Source organism: Chlorocebus sabaeus, unplaced genomic scaffold (assembly GCF_047675955.1).
Source record: "Chlorocebus sabaeus isolate Y175 unplaced genomic scaffold, mChlSab1.0.hap1 unalloc_scaffold_236, whole genome shotgun sequence".
NCBI classification, from domain to species: domain Eukaryota; kingdom Metazoa; phylum Chordata; class Mammalia; order Primates; family Cercopithecidae; genus Chlorocebus; species Chlorocebus sabaeus.
Genome location: NW_027327522.1, coordinates 349,860 through 367,487, shown reverse-complemented (window position 1 = coordinate 367,487; position 17,628 = coordinate 349,860). Strand labels below are relative to the sequence as shown.

The 17,628-nt window shown below is 56.0% G+C and overlaps 1 protein-coding gene across 3 annotated transcripts; it reads left to right on the top strand.

Moving 5' to 3' along the window:
- Window positions 1–2,409: 2,409 nt before the first annotated feature.
- Window positions 2,410–15,529, top strand: LOC140711155 (SH3 domain and tetratricopeptide repeat-containing protein 1-like). Of its 3 annotated transcripts, none has more exons than XM_073014063.1 (5): window positions 2,410–3,707; window positions 7,362–7,542; window positions 8,713–8,869; window positions 10,434–10,556; window positions 15,131–15,529. In XM_073014063.1, exons 1-5 carry the CDS (start codon window positions 3,545–3,547, stop codon window positions 15,482–15,484), a joined length of 978 nt encoding a protein of 325 aa, XP_072870164.1. In that variant the 5' UTR covers window positions 2,410–3,544; the 3' UTR covers window positions 15,485–15,529. The 3 variants fall into 3 exon arrangements, with proteins under 3 accessions (XP_072870164.1, XP_072870161.1, XP_072870163.1); XM_073014060.1 differs by having other exon boundaries at window positions 3,595–4,080; XM_073014062.1 differs by having other exon boundaries at window positions 3,595–4,285.
- The last annotated feature ends 2,099 nt before the right edge of the window (window positions 15,530–17,628 follow it).

The following is a 17,628-nucleotide window of genomic DNA, read 5'->3' as shown; positions in this document are numbered from 1 at the left end:
TAACTGGAAGACTAGAGATGCTGTTATTGGGATCGGGAAGACTATGGGAGGAGTGGGTTATAGTAGGGGGAATCAAAAGTGTGTTTTCCGCATGCTAAATTTGAGGTCAAAAAAGGGATGTCAAGTAGTGTTGGCTGGGTGCCGTGGCTCACGCCTGTAATTCCAGCACTTTGGGAGGCTGAGGCGGGCAGATCACCTGAGGTCAAGAGTTCGAGACTAGCCTGATAATTATTAAAATCGATGATTGTTGTTTGCTAATTAATCATATTATTGCTTCTAATACTGCAGGGGGTTCACACCTACCTGTGATGTTGTTCCTAATATCTAGGGACAGAGAGCATGATTTTAGTTTTAATACCACAGTAGGTATACACTCACCCTGTGACACTGATCCTAATATTGAGAGGGGTAGAATATGACATGACTCCCAACATAACAATGAATGAACAGCCACCCGGTGATATTGCTCCTGATATTCATGGAAGAAGCGTATGATATTACTCCCAATATCCCAGGGAGGGTACAGCTCTTCTGTGATATGGTTCCTAGTATCTGGAGGGGGAGAGGATGATAATAATTCCAGTATCGCAGGCTGTGTTCACCCACCCTGTGATATTGTTATTAATATCCTGGGAGAGGAAGATATGATTCCCCATAGAGCAGGAGGCGTACACCCAGCCTGGGATATTGTTCCTAATATCCATGGAGAGGAGAGGCTGATGTTACTCCCAATATGGCAGGGGGTGTACATCCACCCTGTGATATTCTTCTTAATATTCCAAGGCTGAGAGGTTGATATTACTCCTAGTATCTCAGACACCGTACACCCCCGTGTGATACTCTTCCTGATATCTGGAAGGGGAGAAGATGGTATCAATCCCCATATCGCAGGAGGTGAACACGTACTCTGTGATATCTTTCTTAGTATGCAGGGAGAGAGAGGATAATATTATTCCCAATATTGCAGAAGATGTACACGTCCCCCCGTGATATTGTCCTTAATATTCCAAGGCACAGAAGACAATGTTACTCCCAATATCGCAGAAAGTGTACACCACACAGTGATGTTGTTCCCATGATCCAGGAGGGAAGAGGACGATATGACTTTCAACCCTTGCACCCTGCAATGCTCTCATCCTGCAACACCGACACCAGCTCAACCTGACATGGGACCAGAGGTGCTGGCTGGGGGTGTTCATTGCTTCTCTGTTCTCCCTTGCCAGACTCAGTAGAGGAAGCTGAGACCCAGCAGCCGCAGGAACAAGGTAGGTTTTGTCCGTGGCTCAGGCTTCTCTGGTTATGAGCTGGGCTTTGGAGTAATGGCAGGGGAGGGGACAGAGGTGAGTACGGTGGGCATTGGATGCGGCTGTCACCCCTCTGTGGTGTGGGCCGGGGACTTGAGAGACATCGCCTGAGGTGGGCCTGAACCTCCCGTCTACTCTGACACTGGAGGCCCTGAGGTCCCACATTTCTTCCAATGAACATGCTGACCCCCGCCTGGTCCCCAACCGAGATGGGGCATCCTTTCCACTGCTGGGACCCACATGTAGCTGTGGGTTCCTTTTTCATGACCTGGAGAAGCTGCAGTTCACCCTGTGCTCTGCCTCAGAGATGGGAGGCCACACTGCCCTCAGCGGGTAGCAGAATTCAGAGCCTTAGGTTGCAGGGGCCTCAACTGAGGTCCCTGAAGGGTCTTCTCCTTCCTGAGGGGAGCCAGGGGGGAAGGGAAGGCTGTTGTAGGTTTGCCTCAGGGAGGGGGTGGTTCCACCCTCTGCCAAAGTCACTGGAGCAAAGGCACGTGGCTCTCCAGCTGCCCCGGAGGCCAGGGTAGTGGCTGGGAGGGGCTGTGTGCCTCTGCTGGGTGGGGGCGATTTCTTAGCTAATCTAGTGTAGTCAAGTCAGACATTTGCCTCTAAATCATATTTATTTATTTATTTAATTCTAAGGCTTTACAGATGAATAAGGAGGCAGTTTGTATTGAACATATTTTTTGCATGTGAGCTTGAAACAGAGGGTCGGTTTAAATCTAGGTTTTTCCCTTCCCAGTAATGCCTCCTTTCATCCCAGGTTTTCCAACAGGAAATGCGCTTGTTTGCTCACCTCTGGGAGGGGGCTTTGGCTAGGAATCCACCAAAGCCAGCAGACACCAGTGGGCTGCTGGAGCAGTCTGGCCTTTGTTAACCCTTTAGGAACCGTGGGCTTCAGGTTTTCAGACCATCCACGGTGAAGGTGGCCACAGGGGCCTGGAAGCTTTCCCATCCTTCCTGCAGGGATGGTCCGTTTCCCTGCACGGAGCTGGGCACATGGGTACAACACCCCTGTCCTGTGCCGTCGGTGGCTTTACCAATTTTGCATAGCAGCTTTTGAGCTGATCCATAGCTCTGATTGGCTGTTGAGGATTTCATGGATTCCTGTACCCCACCGGGGGGCCCAATATGCTGACAGAAGTTACATTTGTAGTTGTGGTGCTGCATATTCATGGGTCCAGTTAGAAGGCTTTGATTCTTTCTAAAGGGAAAGGCATCTCTGAGGGGTCACTGTTCTGACACAGTCTCCTAAAACCTTGCTGTCAGGTGGGCGACAAAACAGGACAGGAGGGTGATTTTGTAGGAGAGTCGGGCCACGGGCCTGCGTGTTCTCTCTGTCCCCGTAGTGCCGGAGTTCGTACGTGCTCCAGGCCCCGAGTTTGCGTTGCACATAATTCTAAAGGGCTCATGGCAAGCTGCGCCGGGGACACAGAGGGCAGGGATGGGGGGACCCTGCCCCCAGTGGACCAAGGACTCACTGCCGGACTCTAATATGTCTAGGTGTTTTTGTGACTTGCAGAAATACCTCCATCTTGTCTGGGCCTGGATCCACAGGAGACCCTGTCGAAGGTGAAGAATGTTCTGGAACAATGCAAGACCTGCCCAGGCTGCCCCCTGGAGCCAGCGTCCTGGGGTCTCTGTGCGGCATCCAGCAACGTGAGCTTGCAGGACCCCGAGGACCCCTCCTTCTTCTTGGAAGCTGAGGACGACTGGGAGGACCCAGAGGCCCTGAGCTCACTGCTGCTGTTCCTGAACGCCCCCGGGTACAAGGCCAGCTTCTGTGGCCTGTACGACGTGGCACTGCCATGGCTGAGCAGCATGTTCTGCAGCTTTAGCGACGAGGAGGAGCTGACTGAGTGCCTGGCACATGCCCGAGGGGCGGCCAAGAAAGCTGGCCTCTTCATGACCAGAGTCCGTGCCATCGTGGACTGCCTGGTGGCCCTGGCCTGGCTTCACGTGCTTCATGGACAGAGCCTGGTGACCCTGAACATCCTGCAGTCTGTCCAGGATGCAGTGGTGGCCAGAGAGGACCAGAGGGTGTAATGGCCAACATGCTGGCCGTGGCTGTGAAGAGGACAGGCCGGACGAGGCAGGCAGCTGAGGGCTACTACTGCGCCTTATGAGCGGCTTGGGACCTGGGCCATTGGAGGAACCAGGCAGTGGTGCTGGCCAATTTCGGGACCCTGTGCCTGCATGCAAGTGCCAGCAGGCTGGCCCAGCACTACCTCCTGGGGGCCATGCAGCTGTTCTCGAGGCTGCCCTGCAGGGAGTGTGGCCGAGACTTCACCCACGTACTCCTGCAGCTGGGCCACCTCTGCACCCGCCAGGGCCCAGCCCAGCAGGGCAAGGGCTACTATGAGTGGGCCCTTCTGGTCACCGTAGAAATAGGCCATGTGGAGAGTGAGTGCCCTAGTTCCTCCTGTGAGCCTTCTGGGGCCACTCGGGTCAGGGCTCACCTGGGGTTTATGATTCAGAAACAAGTGGTGGTTTTTGCACCATCGAAAGTGCTGAGCCATGTCCAGCAGCAGATGTTGGCAAGCGCCCTGGAGACAGGCGGTTCCCATGCAGGGCCAGGCCCTCTGTGGCCCACTGAGGCAGCCAGCTCTTCCTGGTTTGCCCAGGGACCATCCTGCCTTGGGCACTGAAAGTCCTGCATGCTGGGAATTCCTAGACATAACCCTGGGATCAAGGCAGGCTCGGCTGCGCTGGGACTTCGGGCCCCACCATGAGCCAGGCCCTGAACACCAGTTCTTGTGCCCGTGTTATCTGCTTGGTATGTTGGCAGCCTGCGCACCTGTCATCCCACTTCACAGAGGACACGGGGGCGGGTGATTGCCCAAAGCCGCAGAGCAGTTCATGCAAAAGCAGCTCGTTGTGCAGTGTGCCAGGCCCCACCCACAAATGGGGCTTGTGGGGTCCTCGGGTGGCAGAGACTGAGCGTGGGAATGTGAGCTTCAGGCCACAGAAGCCACAAAAGGGTGAATGGCGTGATGGCGGGGCAGCACTTGGCCCTGGGTTAGGGAAGCCTCTTTAGTCTAGAACCAGAGGGTTGAGAGCATTTAGTCAAGTAATAGTTGGTGGAGGAGAGGCTGGTGGTGTAGCCTGTGTGAAGGCCTAGGGGTGAGAGAGTGGGGGTGAGTGGTGGTGAGTGAGTGGAGGTGTGATGGAGTGAGTGGGGATGAGTGGGGGGGTGTGAGCGGGGATGAGTGGGGTGTGATGGGGTGAGTGAGCGGGTTGAGTGGGGTGTGAGTGGGGGTGAGTGAGCGGGAGTGGTAGCGGGGATGAGTGGGGTGGGAGCGGGGATGAGTGGGGTGTGATGGGGTGAGTGAGCGGGAGAGTGAGCGGGGTGAGTGGGGTGTGAATGGGGGTGAGTGAGCGGGAGTGGTAGCGGGGTTGAGTGGGGTGTGAGCGGGGATGAGTGAACAGGGCTTATGCAGGGAGGTGCAGAGTTGGGAGGGAGTGGGTTGGGTGCTGGATGGTGAGAAGCTCTTCTGGAGAGCTAAGCAGGGCCTGGGGCCTCAGGCTGTGGCTTGGCCTTTTCCGCAAGAGCACTGGGGAGCCATGGAGTGCTATCGAACAGTCACTGCAGACTGAGCAGTGAACGGACAGTAGGTGGGCAGGGCTGTCCGAAATCTAGGCCACAGAGAATAGATGAGGAAGTTGAGTCCAGGGAAATGGCTGAGACAAGGGATACTGTTGTGGGACCCTCTGTCTTGCAGCGCTTTGTCATGGCATAGTGAGACCACTCAGAGGTGCCTCCTGTGACCTGGACCAGAGCCCCAGGGGCTGTGACCAAAGCTGCCCATTTCCAGCACAGGCCTGGCACCCACTCCTGGCCCTAGGAGGGATAAGATTTTGGAAAGGACCGTGTGAAGGGGCCCCGGTCCCACACATCTGCCCAAGGAAGGTTGGGGGGTTCAGACCCAGGCTTCTTCCCCAGGGACATTCTCTTACTGGAAGGAGACCCTCCAGGAACCCAGTGCCCCAGCCCCCACTGCAGCCTCCAGTGGCTCTTGGCACAATAGCCTGTGGTACCTCCTCCTACGAGGCCCTCCCCGGGGTGCTGGGGGATTCAGACTTGGAAATGCAGGCCAGGGAACGGGGATCATGCTTCCCTGTCTCCCCACCCTGCGCTGAACGATCGAGGAGACCAAGGGCGGGGCTGATACCCCACATGCTTCCTTGGGGTCATTTTTGAGTCACTTTCGGTAGTTTGTGTCCTTCTAAGAATTTGGCTGTTGTGTCTAGATGGTCTGGTTTGTTGGTGTACAATTGTTCGTAGTGTTTTCGTGGAATCCTTTTATTTCTGTCAGGTCGGCAATAATGTTTCCTCTTTCATTTCTGATTTTAGAAACTTGGGTTTGTAATTTTTTATTTCTTCATTTTTATTAGAGATGGGGTCTCATCATGTTCCCCCGGGCTGGTCTTGAATGCTGGCCTCACGATCCTTCCACCTCAGCCTCACAAAGTGCTGGGATGACAGGCGTCAGCCATGGTGCTCAGTCTCTGATTTTAGTCATTTGTGTCCCGTCTTTCTTTCCTCGGTCAGTCTAGTGAACAATTTGTCAATTGTGTTATTTTCAAAAAACCCACCTTCGGTTCTGTTATCTCTTTTGTTTTTCCATTCTCTGTATTTTTACTTTCCATTTCCACTCTCACGTTTATTATTTTCTTCCTTTTATTCACTTTGGGTTTAGTTCTTTTTCTAGTTTCTCAAGGTGGAAGGTTAGGTTTTTGATTTGAGATTTTTCTTCTTTCTTTGAATGTAGACATTTACAGTTATAAATTTCCCTTTCAGCACTGCCTTAGCTGCATCTTGGAATTTTTGATACGTTGTGCTATTTTTATTTTTAAAGACAGAGTTTTGCTCTATTGCCCAGGCTGGGGTGCAGTGGTGCAATCTTGGCCCACTGCAACTTCTACTCAGGTTAGAGCCATTCTTATGCCTCAGCCTCCCGAGTAGCTGGAATTACAGATGTGCACCACTCCACCCGGCTAATTTTTGTATTTTTTTTAAATATAGAGACGGGATTTCACCATGTTTCCCAGGCTGATCTCAAACTCCGGGACTCAAGCGATGCTCCTGCCTCGGCCTCCCACAGTGCTGGGATGAGAGGCGTGAGCCACCGCACTGGCCGGGGCTGTGCGTTTGTTTGCATTCTTCTCAAATTAGTTTTTGGTTTCCCTGCTGGTCTCTTTGACTCACTGGTTGTTTAGGAGTGTGTAGTTTTCACATATTTTTTGAATTTCCCACATTTCCTTCACTGTCGATTTCCAGTTTTGTGCCAGTACAGCTGAAGAACACCTCTGCTTTGGTCTCAGTCCTTCTCCATTCACTGAGGCTCGTTTTGTGGCCTGGCACATGGTCTGTCATGGGGAATGTCCCATGGGTGCTCGAGAGGACTGTGTATTCGGCTGTTGTTGGGTGGCGTGTGTGACAGATGTCCATTCGGCGTACCTGGTTTCCTATGTTAATCTCCGGAATGTTTCTGACACTAGAAAATCAGGCTTTGGGAGAGGCCAGTGAGCCTGTGGCTAGGGAGCCTGGTTGCATGAGAGAAGCATGTGTGGGAACGCCAGGGGCCAGCTTTGAATCCCATTCCCCCAACATGATGCCATGTGTGGCAGACGTGATGCTTGGCTTTGCTCTCTCAGGGTTCCATCTGTGACAGGGGCCACTTGTGCCCCTGGCCTCATCAGCTCAGGCTGAAGGCAGCCCTGATCCTGGCCAGAGGGTCTTTGTGAAGCAGAAATAGATGGCCTGGTGCAGGTGCCAAGCCCCTGCTGTTCACTCTGTGTCCATCCACAACCTCGGCCCTGGGAGTTGTAAAGAAGGCCGGCCTGTACCATGAGCATCTACACCAAGATGTGCCCATGTCACAGTGTGCTTGGCGTCTGCCCTGGCACAGGTGCATGGCCTGTCTGCGCTCAGGCGCCCCGCCTATGGGGCCCAGGCTCACAGAGGTGTGAAGGAGGCAAGCAGGGGCCTCCGAGCCCAGCCAGCCTCGCTTCGATGCTGGGAGACTAACGTCTTCCATTTTGTCTTCTGCCCAGACCAGCTGCGGGCCGTCCAGTGGCTGTGCTACTTCTACAGCGCCGTCATGCCCAGCGAGGCCCAGTATGTCATCTACCACGATCTCCAGCTCTCCCTGGCCCGCAAGGTGGCCGACAAGGTGCTGGAGGGGCAGCTCCTGGAGACCATCAGTCAGCTCTACCTGTCCCTGGGCACGGAGCGGTAAGGGCTGGCTTTGCAGTGGTGGAGGTGGGGGCGGGCAGGGAGAAGGGCACAGGGAAGCTGGCCCAGGGCCCAGCAGCCCCTCTCCTTTTGATCATTTGGTGCTTTGGCATCAGATGCTTTGAGCTGGCCGGCCTGGGGTCATCCCAGGGCTGCTGCTGGCCCATGAGTCCCAGCTTGAGCCTCCCTTGTTGGGGCAAAGGTCACCTCAACCCCAGCAGAGGCAGTAGGTGCACCCTGGGCTGTTCTTCCTACTATGGTGGCTTTTGTCATCTTACCTGTGCCTGCCCCGAATCTTCACTCCTGGGCTTCGTCTGTCCCCTTAAATGTGACCACAGCAGCCACCTGTGGCTTCTCTCCCACAGAAGACAGAGCCAGTTGTGTCACCTGCTTCCCTGGGGCAGGGTTTCAAGGTCTCACATCCCATATTTGGCCTAGTCAGCTTCCCCCAAGCATCCTGACCTGGTGGGGTAACCATGGCCCTGGCCACCCCACCCATAGGGCCCAGTGACATTGCTGCAGTCCCAGCCCCTTGAGTGTTGGACTTACTGAGAGAGCAGAGAAGGAGCCAGATTCCATAGGGACCTGGGAGACTGACTGTAGTCTTGGCCTCAAGTTCACAGAAGGAAAATGGGACAGTGTGCTAGAGCCATGCTTCTCAAAGTGTAGTCCCTGGACCAGTAGAGCAGCATCCATGTCACCTAGGAGTTTGTGGCAAGTGGGAGTTCTAGGGCCTGCCCCAGGCCTGTGGAGCCAGAAGCTCTGGGGGCAGGGCCAGCAAGCTATAAGGACAGGCCTCCGGGTGACTGTGATGCCTGCACACCTTGAGAACCATCGACCTAGATAGCCTCTGAACACTAACGGCTCCTGGTGCGTCTGGAGAAGACACAGGCCATGACTGGGAGGCAGGGGAGATGGACTAGCACACTCCTCCTGCCACAGGGCAGCATGATGCTTGATTCCCTCAGAAGGATGTCCTTCATCTTTTCCATGCCGTGTGTGTTCACTCTGGCCATCCCAGCAGCCTGGGAAGGGCAGAACACTGCACACACAAGAGGGCCGTTCCCAGTCCCCACATGCCAGATTCATCTGTCACCAGACCCACGGGAGGAGGCAGACTGGTTCCAGGAGGATGAGAGCCCTTGTTCTGACACCTGTGTCTGATTCCAGTGATTCCAGGGCCTACAAATCCTCTCTGGACTACACCAAACGAAGTCTGGGGATTTTCATTGACCTCCAGAGGAGAGAGGAGGCACATGCCTGGCTGCAAGCAGGGAAGATCTATTACCTCCTGCGGCAGAGCGAGCTGGTGGACCTGTACATCCAGGTGAGTGGCAAGGGATGCAGGAGGACTCCTGTGCTGTTCACTCTCTGTCCATCCACCCATCCATTCACCCTTCCATCATCTATTTACCTGTTCATCCTTCCATCCATCCATCCATCATCCATCCGTCTGTCCTTTCATCCATCCATCATTCATCCATCCTTTTATCATCCATCTATTCACCCGTCTATCCATCCATTCACCTGTCCATCCACCCATCCGTTCATCCTTCCATCACCTATTTACCTGTTCATTCTTCTATCCATCCATCATCCATCCATCCATCATGCATCCACTCGCTTGCTCATCCTTCCATCCATCCATCCATTCACCTGTTCATCCATCCATCCCTTTATCATCCATTGATTCAGCCACCATCCGTCCATCTGTTCGTCCGTTCATCCTTCCATCATCCATCCATTCACCTGTTCATCCATCCATCATCCATCCACCTACCAATTGATCTTTCCATTCATCCGTCCTCTCACCCATCCATCCATTCACCGTTCGTCCATCCACCCACCCACCAATCTACCTATTAATGCATCCCTCCATTCATCTATCTGTCCATTTGTTTATCCATACATTCGTCTGTCCACCATCTATCCATCCACATGTACATACATCATCTACCCTCCACCCATCCATACATTATCTACCCACCCATACATACACACATCATTCCACCCACCCACCCATCCATCCATTCATCCATCCATCCATCCAAGCATTCATCTATCCACACACCCTTCCATCCATCCATGTGTCTTCATCTCCTCATCCATTCATCCATCCATCCACTCATTCCTAAGCCACTGCTGAGCACCTGTTGTGTGCCTTTTCCCTCCCTCCAACTGGTTCCCTCACATCCTCCTCCGGTGGCCAGCATCTTCTCCCTGAGGGCAGAGGCGCGGCCCCTCACAGTGCACAGCACTTGCTGGTATACAGCACATCCTCAAATAATGTGACCACTCAGTTAACACACAGAAGAACTTGCTCCAAGCGACACGTGGCACATCTCCTTACAAAATGAATCTATCATAGTGGCTGTTTTCAGAGGATTTCCGAAACACTGTGTGATCTGGTACAAATTGTGAAGCCCAGGAGCCTGGTGAAGCTTTCATTATTGAGCACCTGCTGTATACCTCCTTGAGCTGAGGAGAGGGATCAAGAGCTCATGGCCAAGAGGGGACCAGGCCCACCCACAAACACTGAAACACTGCTGATGTGGCAGGGATGTGACAACGCAGAAAGGAGACAGGGACTGGGCTCCCAGCAATCTAGGGGCCACGGAGACTGGTTTGAGTGCAGGGGGAGTGGGCTAGGGCTACCCCTGGTGGTAGGATTCACAGGTGTCGGGCTCCTGGGCTGCAGCTGCTCAGTCACCTCCTGGCACTCAGGTGCATCAGTTCATTGTCCTCATGCCAGTGGTGGGGGCAGCCTCCATGCACAGGGTCTGAAAAATGCTCAGGTGTACCTGTAGTGTGTGGGAGAAAAGAGGCTGGCAAAGGTGCGCGTAGCCACGTTGCTAGGTGTGGGTCTGGAGCGAACTTCTGTCTCCTTTCAGGTGGCACAGAATGTGGACGTGCACACAGGCGACCCCAACCTGGGGCTGGAGCTGTTGGAGGCAGTTGGAGACATCTTCTTCAATGGGCCCTGGGAGCAGGAGGAAGGCATGCCCTTCTACCGAGTGAGCTGGCCTGTGGGCTGATGTGGGTGGGCCTCAGTGGGGCACCTGGTGGTCTGAGGCATATGACCATGCCGCTGCCCGGGAAAAACGCTCGGAGCCTGGACGTGACAATTGCTCTACCCTTGTACCTGATGACCTCAAGCACCCATGAGTGGGAAGTCCTGTCCCCATCTTCCAGATGAGGAAACTGAGGCTCAGAGAGGCACAGGGACATGTCAAAGGACACACAGCATATCAGTGGGAGGCCCAGGTCTGCATGTACCCCGAAGTGGGACGACTTCTCCTTTCCTCTGAGCTCACAGTGTGGCTCAGCCCTGGGCACAGATCAGTGTGGTGTTTCTAGAGCAGAGAGGAGGTTGGCTCCCCCCAGTCAGACCCCCAGTGCTCAGGTGGGAGAGGCTGGTTTGAGGCTGTCGGGAGTAGCTGGATGGGCCTCAGGTGACTCTTCAGCCCCCAACTTGGGTGTCTGAACTATGTGTTATCCCACAGCACAGAGCTGTGTCGAGGTGCAGGAGTAGCTGGGGTGTGGGAAGCTCCAAGCACATGTTTGAGCTCTGACGAGGACGCTGCGCAAGGTGGGTGCTGTGGGAAACCTGACCCCACCTGCCTGTGTGGTAGGACCAGGCCCTGCCCCTGGCAGTGACTACGGACAACCGCAGGGTGGAGCCGCAGCTACAGCTGTGCAGCAAGCTGGTGGCACTCCTGGTCACAATGGAGAAGCCACAGGAGAGCTTGGAGGTTGCCCACATGGTCCTAGCACTCAGCATCACTCTGGGTACGTCCCCTGAGCCCCCACCCTGCCAGGACCCACACTTTGCCAGAGCCCAGCCTCTGGGTCTGCAGGCCAGGAGCTGAAACAGCTGCTGCATTTTCCTGGTCTCCTGTCCAGGCAGGCAGATCTGCCCAACTGGCTTCCCCGTCCGGCTGTGGGGCACAGCCCGAGGTCTCTCACGCAGTGCAGAGCTCCCTGCCTGCCTGATTTCTGCTTCCTCTGCCTGTTCCCGCTGCTGACCACAAGGGCCGCCCAGTGTGCCCTCTGCCTTCCAGACATGCCAGGCATCTCGTTGGTCCCTGTATGTGCCAGGCTGAGTGGCACATTCCCTTTGTCTTGTGCCTTTCCCACCGTCATCAACCACACGGCTCTCTGGCTGATAAAATCCCAGTTCCCCTTCCAGCAGTCTGCCCCTTAAGGCCGGGCATCCCCTGGTGCTGTGCCAGGGTCGTCTGTCCCCCTCCAGAGACAGGGAACCCTAGGCAGGCCACATGTGCCAGTGCCTTGTGTCCTGTGGACCAGTACACAGTAGGTGTGCAGCTGACTTCCCAAGGTAGGGGGATCTGATCGTGACACACCCAGGAGGAGTCAGATGTCACATCTGTGGGTTGCCTGGAGCTGGGGTACCCAGGAGCACCTGAACTGCATGGGCTCCCCTGGTTAAAACCAGTGAGCAAAGGCAGGTGGCTATGTGTAGACACAGAGCTGGGCCATCCAGGTCCGACTTTGCCAAAGCCTCACAGTAGACAGGGGCAGGCCTTATTAATTCTGCTTTCCAGACGGGAAAGTGAGTCTGGGAACCCAGAAGGGAATGGCCAGAGCTGCCCAGGTGACCACAGGTGCCTGGAGGCAAGCCACGAGTGCTGCCTGGGGTCTGTATACCTGCTCCTGAGGGGCCTGTGCCCTGCCTGCCCCAGGGAGCCACGTCCTCACACCTGCCCCTTTGGCCTGCACCCCAGGGGACCGGCTGAATGAGCGCGTGGCCTGCCACCGGCTGGGCCATGACAAGCTGGCGGAGCACTTCTACCTCAAGACCCTGTAGCTCTGCAACTTGCCACTGGGGTTCGACGAGGAGACCCTCTACTACGTGAAGGTGTACCTGATGCTCCGTGACATCATCTTCTATGACCTGAAGGTGGGAGGGAGGGGCAGGGCTCGGGGTGTTCCCAGTCCCCTTGGAGTGGGATCTCCACCCAGACCCGAGGCCTGGGTTCCAGCCTTCCTTAGAAATGGCCCAGTGGCCGCCCTGGAGCTCTATGCCCGGCTGGAGGAGCCAGCAAGGTTAGCAGATACAATTCAGCTCCCAAGATGGCCAGGCCCCACCCTCAGGAACTCAGTCTCAGCCGGGGAGGCTGACACATGAGTGGGCAATGGTGGCCTCTGGGTTAAGAAGGAGGATTGTAGTCAGGGAGGCCCTCCTGGAGGAGGTGACATCAAAGCTGAGTCTTGACAGTCAAGTGTCAAGGTGCATTTAACAAAGAAAATAGGGTCGGGAGAAGGACATTTCGGAGGACAGCATCATCCTCACATTGAATCCACGTTGCAAGATCCAACCCAAATCCTGGCACCTCCTCTAGGAAGCCTGCGCAGGGTGCCAGTCTGCACGGAGCAACTCCTTCCTGGAGTCCCGAGACACCTTGAATCTTCACATCACCCAGGAAGGGTGGGGTGGGACCAGTATCTTACCATTGGGTTCACAAACAGGGAAACCCCAGCTCAGGGCAGGTGCAGTGGGGCGGGGCCCCAGCCAGCCAGGCTGAGGCCTTGCTGGGTCGGGTGTGTCTGGAGGGGACGTGCTGTGCTCTGTCTGCCCCAGCCTTGCAGGGCTGGAGAGCTGGGACTGGCAGACTCAGACCTGGGGTGTCTCTACCCCTCTGCCCAGCAGGCACCGCCCTTCCTTAGCATCACACCGGCACCGCGTCAGTACTCGTTATGGGCTGAGGGGCCCGGGCACTCCAGTCCAGGGGCCGAGATCTTGGAGGCCTTAGAACAACTTGAGGAGCGGGGCAGCCCTAAGACCCTGCCCTGTATCCCCCACTGCAGGCCTACAGCGGCCCGATATGCCTCAGCCCAGTGCTGGTGACACCTGGTGGTCAGATGTGGTCCCTGTGGCCTCCCAAGTCCCAGCCAGACATGGAGGTGCCAGGTGTCAGGCCTAGGGGGACGCTGCTCACTGCTCAGGGGCTTGCCTGGGACCCAGGGGGACGGGCCTCCCAGAAGAGGCCTTTCTCTCTCTTGGTCAAGCCTGCCGCCCACTCCGCCTGTCCAGGAGAAAGGAAAGCGCCAAGTAGTACCTGAGAGGCCAAAGTCCATGGTTGGGGTCGGGGGACAGTGGCCTCCTTCACCTCCTTCCCATGCACAGCCCTCTGGGCCTCATCGTGACTATGCTGTCAGCGCAGGCCAGCTTCCCACAGGGAGGCCCCCTTGGAATTCCCCAAGGGCGGCTGTCTTTCCAAGGCTACACCCTCCTCCTTGTATAGGAGGCTCTGGACCCAGGGCCCAGAGGAGTGGGAGAAAAAGCCGGGCTGGATGGGACCTGGAAGGTTGGCAGAGAAGCAGGGGTAAATGGGCATCTTTGCCAACTGCCTCTAAAATGGTGTCCCCTTTAGTCTACACATGAGAGTGAGCCCTGGAATAGGGTGGATTAGGTGTGTCCTGGCTCAGCCTGCCACTCAGTAGCTGCTGTACACACTACAGGCAGATGAAAATGCGCACAGGCACACACAGGTGCGCGCACACACACAGGGACACGTACGCACAGGCACATGTAGAGACATATGCTTTGGCTGGCTCCTTCCTGTTTAGTTGGGAAGTCCCCACCCCTTCAGGAAGCCTTTGCCTTTCACCCCTGGCTGAGTCTGGGACCTCCTGGGCTTCCCTCTGCCACAGCCCGGGCCACCCTGTGTGGTCAGTGTTCAATCCCGAGGCCCTCAGACTGGGAGCAAGGACATTAGGCTCAGCCACGCACCCAGCACAGAGTCCAGTGTTCGGCTGGGCCGGGTGCATTGGATGAGCAGTGGCGGTGACTTGGGGCCTTCTCACGCCCCTGCTCCGTGTGTGGGGTGGGACAGTGAGGGAATGGACTGCTGCATCTTGGACTTTGTCATTGGGAGCCATCTTGAGATGGTAAAGAGGGACAGGCCAGGCATGGGTCTCAGAGAGGTCCCTTAGGTGACCCCCATGTGGAGGAGCCTGGGGAGAAGCCGGGTGGGGGATGGGAGGGTCAAGGAGGAGGTCTGGGAGATGGCATCCCATCCCAGCGATGGTGAGTTTGAGCCAAAGATGCATTGACAATGGGAGTGGATATCTGGGGAGTCACATTCTGTCAATATTTCAGGGAACATTGCCAAAGAGGACACCTTAGAGATGGTTTTCTACCTGGCCTGGCCCGTGGAGGGCCTGGAAATGGTCAGCATGGACAGGGGCCAGAGGGGAGCCTGGGTCACTCAACACTGTGCCCCTGCTGTGGCTTGGAGCCACGGGTCCTGCATGGAACTCTCAGAGCAGGCAGGATCTGCCCTGACCTCAGCCCATGGGGAAAGCAGCCACTGCCTGCAGAGAGGGTGGCACTGGGGCAGGAGGCTTGGGGTGAGTGGGGCGTAGGGACAGTCAGGAAGTCTTCCAGGGGTATCAGGGTCGTCCCCACCTCCTGCAACTGAGACCACAGCAGTGTCACAGGCTTCGGGGTTCATGGGGTGAGCCAGCATTGGCTGGACATGTGGAATGACCTGGAGACAGGAATGGCCTCTGGGAAGATGGGCTCCGAGTCCCCCTTTTGCTGAGCATGGCCTGTCCCCTTCAGAACCCGTTTGATGCAGCCAGGTACTACCAGCTGGCACTGGCAGCCGCCGTGGACCTGGGCAACAAGAAGGCACAGCTGAAGATCTACACGCGGCTGGCCACCATCTCCCACAACTTCCTCCTGGACAGCGAGAAGTCGCTCTTCTTCTACCAGAGGGCCAGGACCTTTGCCACCGAGCTCAACGTCCACAGGGTCAACCTACCTCCTCTGCCACCCTGCGGGTGGGCCCCTTGGTTGACCCCAGCCACCCTCGCTGAGGACAGCATCCAAGGGAGTGGGTATTGTGCAAGGAGGATGGTCTCCTGCCTCTCCTGGTGTCTCCCGTGGCTCATTTTCTGGGAAATGGAGGAATGAAAGCAGGGTTCATATAGCAATAAATTTTTTTTTTGCAATAACATACCGAAGTCCCCAGGGCATCCTTCCCTGTGTGCTTCCTGGGCTGGGTCTAGGGGCCAGCTCCTTCCCTGGTGGCAGCCCTCTGATCTTGGGGATGAGAAGGACCCTGAGTCCAACAGACCTGGGCCAGGTCACCATGAACCTCGGTTTCCTCGGCGGCCAGAGGGGAGATGGTGGTGGAACTCCCTGGGCAGCTCCCTGTTCTCCCTGCTCAGAGCTTTTACTGCAGGTCTCGTGCTGCTCTTGCCTTTAACCTTCAGGCCACTGTGCCCAAATGTGGGGGCTCCATTGAAGAAATAGAGGCACAGAGAGGTTAGGTGTCTGGCCCACCGTCACACAGCAGGTAGGGGCGGAAACGAAGAGCCCAGTACACTGACCACCACACCACCCTGCCAGCCTGCAGCCAGGAAGGTGTCCCCCATTAGGACCCAAGGTCAGCTCCTGGAGCTCTCTTGTGGTGTCAGGAGAGCCACAGGCCAGTGAGGGTGGCGACGGGGATCCCTCAGTGTCCTCTGCTCCCAGACTTGGTTGGGCCGAGCCTGGCCAGTCCTACCTCTGGCCACTGGTCAGCCCTGCGGGAAGTGAGATGCAGGGATTTCCGCCTGTGTAGACGCTGCTACCCAGTATTGAAAGCCTTATCTGGGCTGACCCCAGCCATCCTCACATGCCCCTCCCCTTCTGGCCCCCAGCCCTCATCCCAGAGCCAGGAATCCCAGGTTTTCCTTCTTGGAATCTCTTGGCCCCAGGGAACACAGTTCACACGGTCTCTTTGCCAGTTTACACAAGAAAACAGAGGTTCAGAGACTATGGGTGTCTCACTTGATTCTCACGTACACTGCACTCTCCCAGGCCCCTCTTTTAAACACTTTAAATGAGGTGACTTTCACATCGCATGCAACTATTTCAACGCGAATAATGTGGTGGCATTTGTGCATTCACAGTCCTGTGCAACCACTCACGCCATCTAGTTTCAAAATGTATTCATCTCCCCAGAAGAAACCTCCCATCCTCACTAAGCAGTTACCCCTCCTTGGGATCCCCCAAGCCCCTCGTTTAATGGAAGGGGAAACTGAGGCCCGGAGAGAGACTTGCCATTAGGCGGAGCTCTGATAATAAGGAATCAGGCACCCATCTGCTGGTTCAATCCTGGGTTGGTTTTCCACCCAGCAGAGGTGACAGAGCCAGGAGGTTCTGGGACCCCATGCTTGCAGCCAGAGCCCTACCCTGAGCCTCCCCAGCAGGGGGCAGCAGAGAGCTTTCCAGAACCAGCAGCGGGTCAGAGCTGCTGACAAACCTCACGAAGACCCCAGATCGCTGTCTCTGTGGGTTGGGTTTGGGAATTGGAGAGGAGGCCGCATGATTGGAAACTTGAAGACAGCACGGCCTGGCTGGAGCAGCCGGAAGCGCCGTCACGTTGAGTGAGGACACAGACCTCCTGCCCGCTGGGCCGGGCCTGCAGCCATTCTTCTCAGGGTGGGGCCCGTAGGTCCGGGTTGCTCTTGGTCCCTGACCTGCCTCAGAGTCCGGGGGGCTTTGGAACTCTGCCTCCCCATCTCCACCCACCCTGGCTGGTGCCATGAGGGGCCTGGATCCTGGGATCCTGTTCCTCTTGGGCAGAAGAGACTGGGGGACCAGAGGAGATGATGGGTCTTCAAGCCCCACATTCAAACCCCAGCCCACCACTGACAGTCTGGGGGTCGGGATGAGGGAGTTGATGTCTCTGAGCCCCAGTTTTGTCACCACTAAAATGAGGCCGACATACTGGTGCAGAGTGCCAGCCCCCGGGCTAACAGAGACCTGTTTCCTACTGGCAATACCTCTTACTCCTAGGAACAGCTCCAACCACCACACACTAGGGAACACTCAACCCAGGCCAACTTGTCAGAGGCACGTGAACCAGAGCGACTCCATCTTGAATGGGGGCTGGGTAAAGGGAGGCTGAGACCTGCTGGGTCGCATTCCCAGGAGGCTAGGTATTCTTAGTCACAGGATGAGATAGGAGGTCGGCACAAGATACAGGTCATAAAGACCTTGCTGATAAAGCACGTTGCAGTAAAGTCCGCCAAAGCTCACCAAACCCAAGATGGCCACGAGAGTGACCT